Source organism: Protopterus annectens, chromosome 6.part0, assembly GCF_019279795.1.
Source record: "Protopterus annectens isolate FY-2018-M chromosome 6.part0, PAN1.0, whole genome shotgun sequence".
Classification (NCBI taxonomy): Eukaryota; Metazoa; Chordata; order Ceratodontiformes; family Protopteridae; genus Protopterus; species Protopterus annectens.
This window is the reverse complement of record NC_056737.1, coordinates 82,648,269-82,667,471: the sequence shown is the minus strand read 5'-3', so window position 1 is coordinate 82,667,471 and position 19,203 is coordinate 82,648,269. Positions and strand designations below refer to the sequence as shown.

Below are 19,203 nucleotides of genomic sequence, written 5' to 3'. Positions count from 1 at the left end.
GGAGTAAGGGAGCCGACCCTGAGATCTCCACGGCTCCAGGAGCACCCGGAGCAGTCGGAGGAGGAATGGCAATGGGTGGTCATGGTTGGCTCCGAGGCCAACTGGGTCGGAACGAAACAAATTTTTGGAAGACTGGGGACTGGAAAAGTCTTTGGAGCACCCTGTCTATATCAGAATCCGACATTCTCAAGACCGAGAGGAAACAGAACGGGTTCGAAGACCTCTCCTCGGCCCCGGGACTAGGGGACCCGGCTCGACGACTCGATGAGAATCGGCCGAGGAAACACACACCAGATTCCATCGGTGCCGAGGTAGACCGCCGAGGAGGAAGTGTCTGGCCGGCTCCGAGAGCAGTGGAGCGGTGACCCGCCTCGATGCCCCAGCCAGAGGAGTCGATACTGGAGGCATCGAGGCAGACGTTCGACCTCGGCTCAAGGAGGCCTGCCTAGGTCTCTTGGCAGTCGGGTCCGACGGACTGGTCGGAGCGAAGCCCTTTCTTTTGGCAGGAGTCGGAGAGGAAGCCAAGGCTTCTTGAAAGAGGGTTTAATCAAGCCTTTGAGAATCAATTTATTTTTCCTCTCCTGGAGGACCCTAGAGGAAAAGGCGTGACATACGCTGCATGACTCCTGCAAGTGCTTTGCCCTAAACAATACACACACAGTAGATGGTCATCTGTAACAGACATCTTAAAAGCACATTTAGAACATTTCTTAAAGCCCGAAGGCCTATGGGGTTGAGACATGTTGATACACAAATCTAGTCACTCTGACAGGAAAGTACACTAAATTTTAACTACTGATATAAGCTTACAGTAATATATAAAACCGACTCTTCCTGTAAAAGAACAGGTAACTCTAATCCAATTCAACAACTATTAGAGACCCTGTAATTAAATATTAACAGTCCGGGAAGGCCCTGAATGGAGGGCGAAAACAAACTGAACTCAATCACACACAACAAATCCAAGTCCAAATCGTACACAAAGTTAATAGCTGTTAAAACAGCTTTTGTGAGAAAAAACAGCGAAAAACTGACAGAAAAGTTAGTTTAATAAACTACTTAGCCCAGCCAGCTCGAGACCACGTCTTAGGGGAAGCGGCAAGCGAGATCTGGGGAATGGTAGTGGTGCATCCTGGGATATAATAAGCTCAGCCAATAAGAGACTTGGCTCTTTGGCAAGGGATCGGCTCCGAACCCATCATTCAGAATGTAGGCGAGATAGGATCACATAACATCTCCTCATTAGCACTCTTCAAGAAAAATCTTGATGACTAGATGGGAGATAGGAAATTCACCTCGGGGATCACTTCTGTAGCTCTGCTTGACAGGGGCACAAGAAAATAATTTTCTTGGGTGGCAAAAGCCAGGGTACCATTTGGTTAGGCTTATATAGGCCTTAGGGCCAATAGCCTAGTACCTACCTATGAACCTATGAACCATGGAAAGAGTTATCAAGAAAATGATTAATAATGACATAGGAAACCTGAAGACACTGGACCCATCTCAATTTGGTTTCATCAAGGGTAGGTCATGCCTACTAAACCTGAAGGACCTCTTTAAGAAGGTCAACAAGGCAATGGATGAGAGCAAAAAGGTGCATACTGCCTACCTTGACCTGGCTAAAGCATTTGATACAATACCCCACTTGGGCAATATAAACAAACTCATGGAATTAGGCATAAACTTCCTATGGAGCATGCTGGATAGCCAAATGGCTAACAAACAGGACCCAGAAAGTTAGGACAGGGGAGACCACCTCCACAAAGAGGCCAGTCACTAGCATAATCCCTCAGGACTCTGTGCTGGTTCTGCTCCTCTTTGGTATCTACTTTTTTTCAGATGTCAAGGCCAATGTCAACAGGATCCTGCTGACCAAGTTTGCAGATGACTGCAAACTAGGAGCAGTCACAGAATCCACTCATGACACTAACGTCTTACAAGAAAGATCTAAGACAGACAAAATGACTGGTTCCAAAATGATGGCTTAATGTTCAACGACAAGAAATACATAATAGTATATTTAGGGATGTTGGCTACTCTAGGAAACTACCTCATTGATAAGGCACCCCTAAGAATATGCCCAGTAGTCAGGGATTTGGGGATTCATGTAAATAGCAATCTGGGTTTTAACTTAATTGTCTCTAAGGCAGTAAGGAAATTATTCATTGCTGCTCAACTGATAAGTAAGGGCATGGCATCTAGGTCCAGAGAAGTCACAGTGCATCTGGATTTGGCCACCAGACACATCATTAAGTATAATGCCCCACTTTGGTATGTACCTAAACAAGTACATGTAACAACTGCAACGCCCTCAGACGTCCCTCAGAAAGAATGCAGGGTGTAAACAAAACACAATGTCCTATGCAGATTGCCTTTAAGTCCTATCTCTATACTGTTTCCTACAGACTGAGGAGAGGAGATCTATGCCTGGCACACAAGGTATCCTTGGATCCTGCTCTGATGAACCTTTTGCATATCTGGAAAACAAACAGCATCAGAAACACTAGACTGAAGGACTTTCGCTTAAGATATAAGAAGAACATGTTGGTGAAATAGGTATGTATCTCTGAGAATTACCACTCTCCTGAACAGACTTCCCATCCATGTGAAGCAAAGACCTTCCCTAACCTTAATCAAGTGTACCGTAGACCAGTGGATGGGAAATCAGAAATTCACAGGCAGCAGTTAAATCATGCCTTAACTAACATACACCACTTAAAATAACCTCTAAAGCACGATAACTTGTGGGATACATTTGGGTTGCATGGTTAGGTTTATAAAGGAAGAAAACCTTTTCACCAAAAACGAAAATAGCAGCCTAAACTGGATTTTTAAATGTCTTTACTTCAATTCCGGTACCTCGGCCTTCACCTTCTAATGGAATAACTTACAATATGAAAAAACAGTTTCTATACATCACCCATCATGACAATAATTAACAATTAACCATTTTTTCATCTATTCAAAAATTTAAAGCCATATTTTGGATACAAAGTATTGAAATTAATAATAAAATTGACTGGCCAGTCATTTTCACCAACAGCATGGGGGTATAAGTACAGATTTGATGTTTAGTGTTCTGGCTAAACCTTATGGAGTAGGGGGGGCAGATCATGGTTTTCACAAAAGATTATTAAATATGGAATCAGATTTTATTATTAATTTCAATATTTTGTATCCAAAAGGAATGAATTTAGAAATGTAGTAAGATGGACAGTTTGTTAATGATGTGTATTAAGGTATTAGTTATAAATTGTTATAAACTGTGAATGTAATGTTAAAATGGAGTTTCATATGGCTTTAAATTTTTGAATAGATGAAAAAAATGGTTAATTGTTTAATTGTTGTTAATTATTGTCATGATGGGTGATGTATATAAACTGGTGTTTCATATTGTAAGTTATTCCATTAGAAGGCGAAGGCCGAGGTACCGGAATTGAAGTAAAGACATTTAAAAATCCAGTTTGGGCTGCTATTTTCGTTTTTGGTGAAAAGTTTTTCTTGTTTTATAAGTTGTTTACGGTTACTAGTGCATTTTTTTTGGTAATTATGACCAGCAATGAAGCAGCAGGAACGCCGGGGGTTGCAAGAAGCAACCTCATTAATTTTGATTTTTCTTCCATTTGGAAGGACAGAGAAAAAAGTTTTGTCTCCAATGATCCTTGGGTACATGATTCCAATGATTTTTCCCTGAAGTTTGAGGAGTTGGAAAAGCTGATGGTAAAGGAAGCAATGATTTTTTATGACATTAGACTGTTGGAAAAATATGTTAGTTCCAACATTACTCCAAGGGGTCTCAGAGTAGACCGTTTGGCTGCATACGAATTCTCTGAAGAGGATTCGGTTCTTTTTGAAGAATGGAAAGATATTTCGTTGAAGTGTACTTTAAGTTGGCTTAAAGTGCTGATTAAGCGCAATGAAAGAGCGCTTAATAAAGTACATTCCAGTATCGTAGATATGCAAAAAACATTATTATCCAGTTCCCCAGAATCAGAGTTCGAACAGAATATTGTGGACATTAAAATCAGAGTGTCCAAAATTGAGCAACAAGTGGTGCAGCGCAAGAAGAAAAAGTTTACACGAGATGTAAATGATTATAGCACAGGCAAGATTTTTTCTTGACAGTATAACTTTAAAAGAGGGCAGGGTAGATCTGCTAATAAAAGTAATAGAAGCAGATCCTGCGACCTCAAAGACACTTCCGTTTCCTCTGCAGAGACTAGTTCGGCGGAAAGAAAGAGTGTTTTGTTTGAGGAACTGAAAGCAGATGATATTTCGGGTTCTAACGATGTGCAAGAAACAAACGCATCTGTGAAGGATAGAACAAGTCAAAGAAAAGGGTGCAATTGGCGGTTTCAACCCAGGGGAGGAAGAAAATGACTGTGGATTTATTTTATCCAGAAATGGTAAACATAAACATAAATTTACTGTTGGTGAATATGACAAAGTAGATGTGCATATAGTTTGCAATGACAAATTTAATGATTGTCATACAAGTGTGGATTTAAATGTTATTAATTTGTTGGACCTAACAGTCACTGACAGTATGAAAAGTGTCTTATGCAAAGGAACTAAATTTGTACCAACACATATTCCATCTCTAGCAGAAGTATTGTTAGAGGTTAAGGAATTTTGTAGAAAATTATATTTAAAAGTTTTCTTTTCTAACAAGTATGATAAGGCAGTCTCTCCTGTTGATAAAATGAATGATGATTCTGTGTTGGATAGTTCTCTGATGGATTTGTCCTTACATGGAAATGAAATGATAGATATTTATGAGGGTTTGAAAGGGCGTTCTAATTCCTTTTCAGGTTATGAATATAATACAGGATATGGAAAGTTTGACATTCCTAAAGTACCGTATATCAGTGAATTTATTCCCCCAAAAATGAATAATAGTATTAACACTTTTGAGAGGGTTTTAATCAAGCAGATTAATAAGGAATATGTTTTGTTTAAAAAACGACCTAGAGTGTATAATTTATCTAAGGAGGAATGGCAAGCTTTATGTGAAATTAGAGAACATAGTGATGAGTATGTTTTCTTAGAATCTGATAAGGGTGGAAATTGGGTTATATTAACAAAGGAAAAATATAATTCTTTAGTTTCAGATTTAGTGTCTGATAGTAACATTTATATGTATCTTCCTATAAACCCAAGAGTAGAATTTAACAATACTCTTCATGGCCTTTTGGAAAGGGGTGAACGACTTGTTTTTTTTACAACAGGGGATGTTAAAAATTTTTTATAAAAAATCCAAAAGATGCTAGATTTTTTATTATACCAAAAATACACAAGGATTTAAGACATCCACCAGGCGTCCAATTGTTTCAGGGAGAGGTGCCTTTTTACAAAATGTTGGTATATTTTTGGACTCAGTATTAAAACATCATTTACAGAGAATTCCCTCACATGTTAAGAATACTAGGAAGGTCTGTGATCGTTTTAAAGGAATGACTTGGCAGGATAATTTCTACTGGGCTAGTGTGGATGTAAAATCTTTATACACTTGTATTAGTACCAAGTGGGGACTAGAAGCAGTAAATAAACTTTTGGGAGAAGGACCTAGGACCTTGTTTATTATATGTCTTTTAGAATTTTGCCTTACACATAACTATTTTGAATTTGATAAAAAGTATTTTTTGCAAAAGGAAGGCACTGCGATGGGTGCCAGCTTTGCTCCCTCTTATGCTAATATTTTTATGGGATATTTTGAGAACTTATTTGTGTATTCAAATAGTTTTTTATCAGAATAATGTGGTCGCATATAAAAAAGATTTATTGATGACCTTTTGTTTCTATGCAAGGGGGATCCTACAGAATTTAATGAATTTATTTCTAGTTTAAGGTTAAATCCATGTGGTTTAGATTTCACTTTTAATTTGGGTGAAAAAACTATTCAGTATCTAGATGTGGAATTTTATGTGGGGTCAGATGGGAAGATACAGCATAAACCCTATCATAAAATTACTGCAGGAAATAATTTTTTACATGCATCTAGTATGCATAGTGTTCATTTAATTGACTTTTTACCATTTGGGGAATTTAAATGAATAGCTGGGAATATTTCAGAGAAAGAGAATGTTAAGGCGGAGTTTGACTTAATTTGTGAAAAATTAGAGAGTAGAGGATACCCTTGGGAAAGAGTTAAGCTACATAGAGGTAAAGTGGAAAAAGAACTGAGTTTGGTTCATTATGGGTCTCAATGTAAAAAGTTTGACACTATGGGTAGGAAAAGCAGTGAAGGGACATATTATGACAGAACAAAATTTAGTGAAAAAAATAAAATATTTTTTGTAAATAGGTTTTCAGCTTTTTCTCCTATCCTAAGAAAAGTGGTGTTGGATATGTGGCCCATTATTACTAATGATGAGACTTTGAAAAAAATAATTCCCAATAATGTAGTTTTTTCATATGGAAGATTTAATAATTTGAAGGGATTATTTAGATACAATGGCAAAAGAGAGAGGGCGACTAATGCAGGTGCTCATGCATGTGGTAGGTGTAAGGTATGTAATAAGATCAAAAATTTAGATGGTACTAGAATCAATGGCATTTTATATAATGCCATTGGTCATTCTGATTGTAATTCTTTTGGGGTTATTTATATTTTAGGATGTAATTGTGAGGAAAGGAAATGGTATATAGGACAAACTAAACGTAGGGTAAAATTAAGAATAATGGAACATCTAGGAGACATTAGGAATGGGAGGCTTGATAGTCCAGTGGCCAGTCATTTTCACCAACAGCATGGGGTATAAGTACAGATTTGATATTTAGTGTTCTGGCTAAACCTTATAGAGTAGGGGGCAGATCATGGTTTTCAAAAAGATTATTAAATAAACCCATCGGGTCCCCCCGGAACCCCCAAACCGGCCCGACCCCCGGGGGAAAGGGGAGGCCCCCCTGAGCCCAGGCTAGGAGCCCCTGCTCCAGGGCCCAAAGCGTCGGGGGGGAAATCAAGGGGTTGGGGGGGGCCCCCCAAACTGGGGGAAACCCCAAATTTTTAAGTGGGGAGGGAAAGTTTTTGGAGCCCCTGCTTTCTCCACTTTCTCCCGGGGCAAAAGGGGTTCAAACCCCCCGGAAACTGGGGACCGGCTGGCTCGGGGCGGGGGGAAAACCACCAGTTCCACGGGGAGGTGTTTGGCCGAGGGGAAGTGCAGGGACCCTTGGCCCAGGCATAGCCAAAGGGACCCGCCTGAGCCCCGCCTGGGGCCCGGGGTGCGGAGGCAGGGGCGGGGGGCCCTCGGCCCAAGCGGGGCCAAAAACCTCCGGCCCGGCAGGGGTCCGGGGACTTCGGACCAAACCCCTTTTTTTGGGGAGGGGAAGGGAACCAAAGGTTTCCAAAGATTTTTTAAAACCCTTTGAGAAAATTTTTTTTTTTTCCCCCCTGGAGGCCCAAAAAAAAGGGGGGAAAGGGCCAATTGAAGGGTTTTTGCCCTAAACTAACACCGTAATTCAGAACGACATCTTAAAACAAAAAACTTTTAAAGCCCGGCCAGGGGACAGGAAAACCAAAAACCCCCGGGGGAAAGCAAAAAACACGTTTAAACTTCAAAAAGGATTTTTCCAAAAAGCAGGCCCTTTTCCCTCAAAACATTGAGCCCAAAAAATTTTTTCAGCCAAGGCCCAAAAGGGGGAAAAACCTGAATAAACAACCAACTCCAACCCAAAAAGGGGTTTTAAAAAGCTTTTGGAGAAAACGAAAACTGAAAAAAAAAGGGTTTTTTCAACCCCAGGGGAGCCATTTAAAGGGGGAAACAACTGGGGAATTATTCTCCTGGGAAAAAAAGAGAAAAGGGCCTTTTTGGCAAAAGCCAGTCGGGGGGTGGCCCCCCCCATCACAGAATGTAGGAAAACACTAAACCCTTTAGCCCCTTTCAAAAAACAGCAAATGGGGTGGGAAATTATCACATTCTGTACTCTGCAAAGGGGAAAAAAAAAATAATTTTCTTGGGTAAAACCCGGGGTCCAGGAGGTTATTACCTTTGGGGCCAATATAGCCCTTTAATAATATAACCCAGGGAAAAGGTTTAAAAAAAAGAAAAAACTGGAAACCTAAACACCCCCATCCAATTTTTTTAAAAAAGGGGGCATCCCTTAAACCAAGGCCTTTTAAAAGGAAAAAGGGAATGGTAAAAATGCAACTGCCACCTTGACCGGCAAAGCTTTTGAACTACCCCACTTGGGAATATAAAAAACTCAAATTTAGGCTCCCCCTTGGAAGCGGGATAGAAAAAGGTCCGGACCCAAAATTGGGAAGGGGAGAACCCCCACAAAACCTCATAGCTTTCCCCCAACTTGTGCTTTTTTGTTTGGATTACTTTTTAAATTGGGCCTGTAACAGGCCCGGAAATTTCTGTGCAAACAGGACATGTCCCTATAAAAAGTTTTAAAAGAAAGCTAAAAAAAAAAAAAAATGACTGGCCAAAAGAGGTTTTTTCAAGAAAAAAATAATAATGAATTTTTGGGGAGGGGACCTGGAAAACACCTCATTGTCCCCCCAAGAATATCCCCATACAGGATTTGGGGAAGAAAAAGCAATTGGGAATTAATTGCTCTAAGGCTAAAAAAATTTTTCATTCCCAAATGAAATAAATGGATTAGGCCAAAATCCATGACGGGTTTGGAAGCAATTTAAAAAGCCCCAGGTAGCCCAAAAAGCATTAACAAGCAACCCCTCAATCCCTAAAAAAAATGCGGGTGTCCAAAACAATTTTCAGTTTGCCAAGCCATTCAACGTTTCCTCGACAGGGGGAGTTTACCGGGCAACAAGGATCCGGATCCCTCATGAATTTTTGCTACGGAAAACAAACAGCAAAAAAACCAATAAAGGCTTTTGTTAAGAAAAGAAAACATTTGGAAAATAGGATGTTCTCTAAAAACCCACCCCCTAAAAGATTTATAGGGAAAAGTTTAATTAATAATTAGCCATGGTAAATAAAATTCCAGGCAGAGAAATATCCTTCTCTCAATTTAAAATAAAAAAGCACAAAATTTGGGGATACAGTGTTTTTTAAAGAAAAAATTTTCCAAAAAAATAGACCTAAACGGATTTTAAATGATTTAACCGTCCTGATTCAAGGAAAAAAAATTTTCAGTTTCTTAATCCCCATTTAAATTTAACAATTAAAATCTTTTCAAAAAAAGATTTTTGGATCGTTTAAAATTAAAAATAAAAACGGCCATCACCCCAACGGGGGGTTGTAAGATTTGAGATTTTTGGTAAATTAGGGATGGGGAATATTTTTCCAAAAAGTTTTTAAAAATGGAACAGATTTTTTTTTAAATTTTAAAATTTTTGTACCAAAAAGGAAAGTTTTTAGAAATTTAAAAGGACATTTTTTAAAAAAATTTTAAAAAAATTTAAAAAATTAAGAAAAATGGTTTTCATTGGTTTTTTTTTAAAAGTAAAAAAGGAATTTTTAAGGAATTTAGCAAGGGGGATTTTAAAGGGTTTTCTATTTGTTATTCCTTAAAACAAGGATACCAATTAAGAAAACATTTAAAACCTTTTGGGGCCATTTTTTTTTTAAAATTTTTCTTTTTTAAATTTTTTTGGTTACAGTGATTTTTTTAATTATGCCAGAAATAACACAGGGGGGTTAAGAACAATATTTTTTGTTTTTTTTCCTTTGGAAGGGAAAAAAAGTTTTTCCCAAGATTTTAAAGACCCAAGATTTTTTAATTTAATTAAAAAACAGGAAAGGAAAAGATTTTTATAATTTGACTTTTAAAAAAAATATGTTATTAAATTAAATTAAGTGATTTTATTAAGAATTTCAAAAGGGTTTTTTTGAAAAGGGAAAAATTTTTGTTAATGTTTTAATTGGGTTAAAGTGTGTTTAAAAAAAAGGGTTAATAAAATTTCCCATACGTAAAATTGAAAAACATTTTAACCCCCAGTAATTGAAAGTTTTGGTTAAAAATCGATGTAAAAATTGGAAAAGGGGGCAGCAAAAAAAAAAAAGCAGAGGTTTGCAAGGAAAATTTTTTTAAATTTTTTAAAAGGGGGGGAGAGAAAAAAGTTGGCAGATCCTCCCTCAAAAAATTCCCCTTTTGAGGAATTGGAAAAAAGATGTTTTTTTGAAACTGGAAATTTTTGGGGTTCAACATTCAAGCAAAGACGTGGGTGAACAATCAAAAAAAAGGGGTCTTCTTTAAAGGAAAAAAAATCGTGGATTTATTTTAAGTGGTAAACATAAACATAAAACTTTTAAATTACAAAAGATGTAATTTTTGCAAAAAAATTTAAAATTTTTCAAAATTGGGTTTAAAGTTTTTAATTTTTTGGCCCTAAATCATGCAATGAAAAGTGTCAGAAAAGGGAAAAATTTTACCAAAATATTTTTCCACAGAAGTTTTTAAAGGGGAAAATTTTTTTAAAAAAATTTAAACGTTTTTAAAAAAAAATTATAAAAAAAATTTTTGGGGATTTTTTAAAATGAAAAAAATTTTTTAATTTTTTGGAAAAAAATTTTTAATTTTTTTAAAATAAAAAAATTTAAATTTTTAAATTTAAAAAATTTTTTAAAAATTTTAAATTTTCCTTTTATTTTAATAAATAAAAGGTTTTTTTTTAAAAATTTAAAAATAAAAATAAAATTTTGAATTTAAAATTTTTAAAAATTTTTTAAAAATTTTTAAGGGGTAAAAAAAAAAAAAAAATTTTGTTTGTTTAAAAAAAATTAATTTAATTTTTAAAAAGAAAAAAACCCATTTTAAAAAGGGGGGAAAAAGGGGGGAAATGTTTTTTTTAAAAAAAAATTTTTATAAAAAAAAAAAAAACCCCCGGGGGGCCCTTTAAAATTTTAATTTTTCTTTTTAAAAATTTTTTTTTTTTAAAAAAAATTTAGGTTTTGGAAAAGGGAAAAAGGTTTAGGAAATTTTAATGTTTTAAAACAAATTTGTTTTAAAATACAAAATAAACTTTTCCGAGAAGGACCTAGGACCTTGTTTATTATATGTCTTTTAGAATTTTGCCTTACACATAACTATTTTGAATTTGATAAAAAGTATTTTTTGCAAAAGGAAGGCACTGCGATGGGTGCCAGCTTTGCTCCCTCTTATGCTAATATTTTTATGGGATATTTTGAGAACTTATTTGTGTATTCAAATAGTTTTTTATCAGAATAATGTGGTCGCATATAAAAAAGATTTATTGATGACCTTTTGTTTCTATGCAAGGGGGATCCTACAGAATTTAATGAATTTATTTCTAGTTTAAGGTTAAATCCATGTGGTTTAGATTTCACTTTTAATTTGGGTGAAAAAACTATTCAGTATCTAGATGTGGAATTTTATGTGGGGTCAGATGGGAAGATACAGCATAAACCCTATCATAAAATTACTGCAGTAAATAATTTTTTACATGCATCTAGTATGCATAGTGTTCATTTAATTGACTCTTTACCATTTGGGGAATTTAAATGAATAGCTGGGAATATTTCAGAGAAAGAGAATGTTAAGGCGGAGTTTGACTTAATTTGTGAAAAATTAGAGAGTAGAGGATACCCTTGGAAAAGAGTTAAGCTACATAGAGGTAAAGTGGAAAAAGAACTGGGTTTGGTTCATTATGGGTCTCAATGTAAAAAGTTTGACACTATGGGTAGGAAAAGCAGTGAAGGGACATATTATGACAGAACAAAATTTAGTGAAAAAAATAAAATATTTTTTGTAAATAGGTTTTCAGCTTTTTCTCCTATCCTAAGAAAAGTGGTGTTGGATATGTGGCCCATTATTACTAATGATGAGACTTTGAAAAAAATAATTCCCAATAATGTAGTTTTTTCATATGGAAGATTTAATAATTTGAAGGGATTATTTAGATACAATGGCAAAAGAGAGAGGGCGACTAATGCAGGTGCTCATGCATGTGGTAGGTGTAAGGTATGTAATAAGATCAAAAATTTAGATGGTACTAGAATCAATGGCATTTTATATAATGCCATTGGTCATTCTGATTGTAATTCTTTTGGGGTTATTTATATTTTAGGATGTAATTGTGAGGAAAGGAAATGGTATATAGGACAAACTAAACGTAGGGTAAAATTAAGAATAATGGAACATCTAGGAGACATTAGGAATGGGAGGCTTGATAGTCCAGTGGCCAGTCATTTTCACCAACAGCATGGGGGTATAAGTACAGATTTGATATTTAGTGTTCTGGCTAAACCTTATAGAGTAGGGGGGGCAGATCATGGTTTTCAAAAAAGATTATTAAATATGGAATCAAATTTTATTATTAATTTCAATACTTTGTATCCAAAAGGAATGAATTTAGAAATGTAGTAAGATGGACAGTTTGTTAATGATGTGTATTAAGGTATTGGTTATAAATTGTTATAAACTGTGAATGTAATGTATTTTAAGACAGTATTTTTAAGACAGGAGTTTTTAAGATAGGATTTATTATTAAGACACGTATTTTGTATACACGTTTTATGTATATACCTTTAAATCATTATTGTTTGTGAAGTAGTTTTTGGCGCCATAATGATTATATAAATGAAAGTGCAGCTGTATGCTTTGTTCTGAAGAAGTCTGCATGTGTCAGATGAAAGCACTTAACCTGGTGTTCTTTTGTGTGCAATAAACTTTTGTATCGTGCCCAAGCCGAGGAGTTATTGTGTTTGCCTTCCACACCAGCCTTTCATGGAATCAAATTTTATTATTAATTTCAATACTTTGTATCCAAAAGGAATGAATTTAGAAATGTAGTAAGATGGACAGTTTGTTAATAATGTGTATTAAGGTATTGGTTATAAATTGTTATAAACTGTGAATGTAATGCTAAAGTGGAGTTTCATATGGCTTTAAATTTTTGAATAGATGAAAAAAATGGTTAATTGTTTAATTGTTGTTAATTATTGTCATGATGGGTGATGTATATAAACTGTTTTTTCATATTGTAAGTTATTCCATTAGAAGGCGAAGGCCGAGGTACCAGAATTGAAGTAAAGACATGTAAAAATCCAGTTTGGGCTGCTATTTTCGTTTTTGGTGAAAAGTTTTTCTTGTTTTATAGGTTTATAAAGGGCCAAGTGGTTGCTAGCCCAGTATATAAGAATCTAATACTATCTTAAAAATCATCTGTAACTCTGCATAAAACTAAAAACTAAAAATAAAAACAAAATGAACAAAATCACATCACTATTCTATTTGATCTTAGCAGTTTTATCTTTAATAAATAAGACATCATCAGAAACAGTATACATAAGACAAATCACATGATCAACCAATCATAGCTTACAAATAAGTAGCACACAAACCATAGTGCAAAAACAAATATTTTCAGTTCATTTCTTCTACTTATTTATTGACATTTAATTACTGGGAAATTCTGACTGGGTAGGTGTCCAATTTGAGTGGAGACTCAGGGATAAAAGCTCCAAAGTATTGCAAAAATATTTTAATAACAATAGTTTTACAATCTTCAAAAATAATGTACAAACATCTACACTTTAAATAATTATACCAAATTAGATACTGTGCCAGATTTTAGCTTGGAAGTCTTTCAGAATGATTTTAAAGGACTGTACTGACTGAAGGATACGGGTAAGGAATTCCAGGCCTTAGCACCATCGTATCAGTACCGAACATGATCAGCAGATTTGTGGACAGAGAAGAGTTTTTGGTCATTGGATTGTAATCACCAATTGGGAACACAGTCGTATAGAATGGTATTAAGTTTTGGACAAGCAGATAGATGCTGGATAATTTTACAGATAATCTGTGTATATGTTAGTTGATGAGATAGTGCTAACCAGTTTAGGGGTTTTAGTGATATACAGTGGTGGGTTCTGAAAGGGGTATTTGCATTGTTCAAGTTTTGAGTTTTGTGACGCCTGGGTGTTAGTAAGGATGGGTGCCTATAAAGTAGTGAGGGGAGGAGGTAAGTACTGTCAAGTGTGGTTTTAGTTGTGCTGGTGAGAGTTTTTGGCTCTTTAAAGCATCCCTACTTTTTGGTAATTTTTTTTTGTATTCAATTTTGTATACGCAGGTCAAATTTAAGAATATCATCCACTATCATTCCTAATAATTTGCTAATTGTTGTCTTCATTTAGAACACACACACCCTCCTTATTACCACAGTTCTAAAAGTCAATGTAATACTAACATATGTTTTCTTATGTTATACAGCTAAACTAGGCCAATATTGAAAACTTGTTAATGGAATTAAAATTATATACAAGGAAACTCAATTTTAAGATCATGTTTAATGAATTGTCACAAGCAATGACAGAATACAGAATTTCTACCATTTTAATCCTCCATTAAATTCTGCTACACAACTGTATGAAAATGTGTGAATTTGATTTTAGAAAATTACTAATGCTCTTTCAAAATATGGCTAAATGACAAGCACTGGTTTAAATTCATCATCCTTGAAAAAGTACAGGAAAATAAGAGGGGCGGACCTTGGGTGGTCTACCTTGAAAAGAAGGAACTTTATTGACAGCTAGTCTTAAATACGACCAGTTGTCCAGGGTTGAATGAGCATGTTTCAATTGCCAGTATTTTAAAATTTTTTGTGAGGTTCTGAAGGCTTGGTTTATCTGTATAACATAAGCTAGTATTAAATTAACTTTTACAACTGTGATGATAAGGGGGGGCTGTTCTAAATGAAGGCATTTTATTGTTTTTTAATTAAACTACATGGTTTGTGAGTGGATTATCTAACTGCAAAAGTAAAACTGAATTTTATCTGATGAAGTCTTGTCATTGCACATGTCGAAAGCACTCATCTTTTAAGTGTTAGTGTAAATTATTTCTGTTTTATATTTTGGCAGTAAAGGACATTTGAAAAAGCACGTATAACAAGTGCCTTGGATTTCTTCTTCATAGTTCTGGATTTCAAGTTTGTGCTACTTGTTTTATCCATTATCTAATAGATAACCCACTTCTATCATCAATCCAACATGGCTCCAATTCTCATCATAGCACAACTACTGCTTTGTTGAATTTTGTTAATACTGTCAACATTCACAGAAATGCCCAAAGTCGAGTCTTCTCCATCTTTCTGGACTTAAATAAATAAAGCTTTTGATGTTCTCCCCCCACCTGAAGCCCTTACATAAACTTCACTTTAATGGTTCCACAGCTACCTCTCAAATACAGCACAAGCTGTAAAATGGTACAATGATTTATCCACCTTCTTGCCAGTAAGTACTGGTTTTAAACACAGATCTATACTAAGCCCTATACTTTTTCAAAATATTCACTGACCTCTACACTGCTATAAAAATGCTAGACCAGTTTCATGAGCTGATGACTCAACCCTAATCTGCCTGCCAAATCTCTCTCTAAACTCCAAGACCTTCCACAGCAATCCTTCTTATCAACTGAAGCATGGCTAAATAATTCACTACTACTACTAAATTCCCCAAAGAAGTAAATTACTGCCCTATACTCCAAAGCACCTCTCTACCAAAACATTATTCACTGTCATCTCTGCCAGTGCCACTATAACTTAACAAGTAAACCACACAAAATTACTAGAGGTCATCATAGATGACCAATTGAAATTCAACCACTATCTATTACATGTACTTAGTTAAAAGAAATTATCACAAATTACATTATACATAGTAAAAACCTACCTTAATGAGTTAGCCAAAAGACGTACAGGCTCTACTTTTTTTACAGCCATCTAGCCTTTATTCCGCCCCACACTTCACTAATCTTCAAGTATCACAACTTTTAAAATTTGAGCAGTTATAATAAAAAACAAACTTGCAGCAAACTATAGTAATAGAATAAACCACTGCCTAGCTCTTCAAGAATTAAACTTGTTAGAAGTATCATATCACCTAGCTGTTTTTCAGCAAACTACAATACACAGATTTCATAAGCCAGAAAATTGTCTAGCCCTTAGAACTCAATACACTACTACTATCCAAAAGAGAAAAAATTTCTACAGAAAAATCCCTAATCATTACAACCAAACTGTCTAATACTGCTAGTGACTTGCTATATTCATATAGTTTAGCTAAACTATGGAACCACATCCCACTACTACTGAAATCCATTCAAAATGTAAACGCATTTCAAATGCAACTAAAACTCCACCTATCAAAATCAATAGATCTGTTCCTGTATACCTCCAGGATAAACTCCACTCTTACGTTCAGCTTTCCATATCATCAAACCATTTTTCTTTGTTCAGAATGCTATGCCCTCAACCAATTTTCACCAATACCTGAATAGTTTTACTAGCATCTCTTTGCCATATACATGGTTTTGTGACACTGCTAGCCCCCATCTCCATACTTCTAAAATAAACCTTATGATACCCATATATGTAATTATCTCTGAACCTGCTCTATACCCTAGTTCTTAACTACAATATTAACATTTCCTTCCCTATCTAGTTCCTAACCTCACCTCCATTTGTTTGAATTTCTAAGTAGCTATTACATGATCTATTATTTATACAACCCCCAGTACACCTACTCAAATGCTCAACATCTACTAATGCATAATTACTTTTTATACTGTAACAGTTATCTATGCTTCATATGAATGTAATTTAATTAGCAAATGTATGTCTAACTGTTAATAGATAGTATTTAATGTATGTTCATGCAAATTACTGAATGCCTGTTTAAAGTTGTTTGCAACATGTTGCAGCTGTTCTCCACAGGCCTCCAATGAAAAGGTGTTTTTGATTAAATCCAGTCAGACAAACCTGGTAAACAAAAGCAAAATAAATAAAAATAACTGAAGAAATAAATATGAGGCTGTCTGATTAAAAAAATGCATACAAGTACACTTTTGCCATTTGACAATAAAGCAAGTAGCTGAAAATGCAGTCATTTATACTATGCCAATCAGATTTACTTGCGTCTGTGTATACAGAATTATCACTGAGCAGAACATACTCATCAACATACTGTTCACGTGACGCAATGTCACTTCTTTTATAGGTTTTCACATATCACATAGGCACACTAAGAAATGAACTACAAATGAAACTGTAGATGGATAAATGCTCAGAAGACCTCAGCATGTAACACTATTCAGAGTGACACCACATGGTTAAGCAATATGCTGCTTTCACATGTGGCTGTCAGAAAATATGACACTAGGCTTTGAAACTGCCCATGAAGCAAACACAGAGTTATGAATTGATATTTCTAGACCAAAGGATACAATGAGATAATGAAGTACTGAATTCAAACGCCTATTGAAGTTTCAAGGAACATGAGTCATGACTATGATCCTCAAAACAACAAAACTGCAAGTGCAAACCAGAGAAATATAAACCAAATCTGAAATTGCAGAATTTCAAAGCATTCCCCATTTCTCAATAGTATACTCATCTCAAGACTTAGTATATACATGAAGCAGGTATGTGGAGGCAGTTTCCCATGTCAGGAGGTGCAAGGGGCAGTGCCTACAAATCAAAAACATTTTCGTGATTTAACAGCAAGTTTTAAAATCGACTTTTTTGTTTTGATCCCAGTTTATTTTTCATTTTTTTGAGATCCTCAGTATTAGGTCTTGAGCTTGTGGTAGGAACCCCTAAATTTTGCACAGACACTGAATGATCATTTCCTAATTAAAATAGCACAAAATATTACCAAAGGCTAATAACAGTTTGAGTGGTGCTGAATCTTCTATAATACGTGTCAGGCCTTCAAAAAGCACTCCAAAAGGCTGTCACACAATGAAGCAATCCTATAACACTATAATGCCTAGCAAAGCTTTATGACAGACACACAGGAACACTTGCAATCAGTCTTGTAACTTACTATACTTCCAGGTTAAGTGTATCGTTTCAACTATTTACTACCAAAGGAAATAATTCCTTCATTTATATATTTTAAAACTCTGCAAAAGTATCATCTTTATTTGTGAAACAGTTGTATTACAATGTGTAGAATAATGTTATTAATGTAAACTGACAATAAAAATCCACAGTGTGAGTGACCTGTCTATGTTTGAGAGACAGAACCCATTAAAGATAAACAGTTCAAAAATATTTCTGAATTTTATATATATATATATATATATATATATATATATATATACACACATACAGGTATACCATATATATATATATATATATATATATATATATATATATATATATATATATATATATATATATATATAAATACACACACATATACATGTGTGTGTGTGTGTACATGCAGGACAGTTTGGCATTTCTGCATAGGATTGAAATGCAATTAATCACATTTTTACGTCAAACTTTTTTGACAAAATGCTGTTAGCCTCTTTGCTGTGTTTTTCTGTGAGACTGTGGAATAGCAGGAAAAGGAAGTTTAACCCATCATCTACTATTGTGTGATCATGGAGTCAGTATATGTAAGTAGCAGGGGGTATGGGGAGTGCAGCAGGGCTTCCCCCTTGCAAAAAAATTGTTTTTTTGTAATTTTTAACCATTTTGTGATTGTTTTTTACTTTTTTGTGTTTTACTGTCTGTGTGATCTCATGTATTTTATGTGTGTGTTTTTATACAGAATACATGTAAATTTTGCACACAAGCATACATTTTCTGTTTAATAAGAAGAAGCAACATTTGTAATATTTACCATTTTGGAGATAACAGGTTGAGACTGTGCAGAGAAGGGGCGCTATAACAATACAAAAAGACATGTTAATAATCTATACAGCACTGCAAAAAAGAAAAATTACTAAATAAGCTATACAGCAATGACAAAGGCAAGTAATACATTTGTAATACCACAAACTCAGCAAGGCTTTCTCATCTCTTAAGTTTAAACATAAATTATGCCTCAATATGTGAAGCAATGGGGGAAAAGTTGCAGCTCATCTCAGTTCTTTCATGGTTTAAGCACTTCAGCTAGAAGGGTATCTGAATTACAGGCCCTTATGGCAGTGGAGTCTTTCATCATCTTTCACGTGGACAGGGTGTCCCTCAGAACCAATCCATCCTTCATGCCCAAGGTGGTATCCAGTGTGGCTCTTAATCAGTCCATTCATTTGCCAACCTTCTTTCCCAATCCACAGAATAAAGGGGAACGGATACTGCATTCCTTAGATGTGCACAGACAATGTAGATTCTACTTGGACAGGACTAAACCTCAAAGGAAATCTGAACAACTGCTGGTGGCATTTGCTGCAGGGGCAGAGGGGGAAGGCTATTTCAAAGCAAACCATTTCTAAATGGATAAGCCATTGCATTCATTTCTGCTATAAGCACTGTGGAAA

The 19,203-nt window shown here is 35.2% G+C and overlaps 1 protein-coding gene across 1 annotated transcript in view; it reads right to left on the bottom strand.

Moving 5' to 3' along the window:
* Positions 1–19,203, bottom strand: part of TTLL5 (tubulin tyrosine ligase like 5) — a gene marked incomplete in the record, with an annotated part of 5,893,562 nt that overhangs the window by 3,532,355 nt on the left and 2,342,004 nt on the right. The window contains 1 exon segment of the mRNA XM_044073865.1: positions 18,564–18,605. Coding sequence (XP_043929800.1) covers positions 18,564–18,605 — 42 coding nt within the window.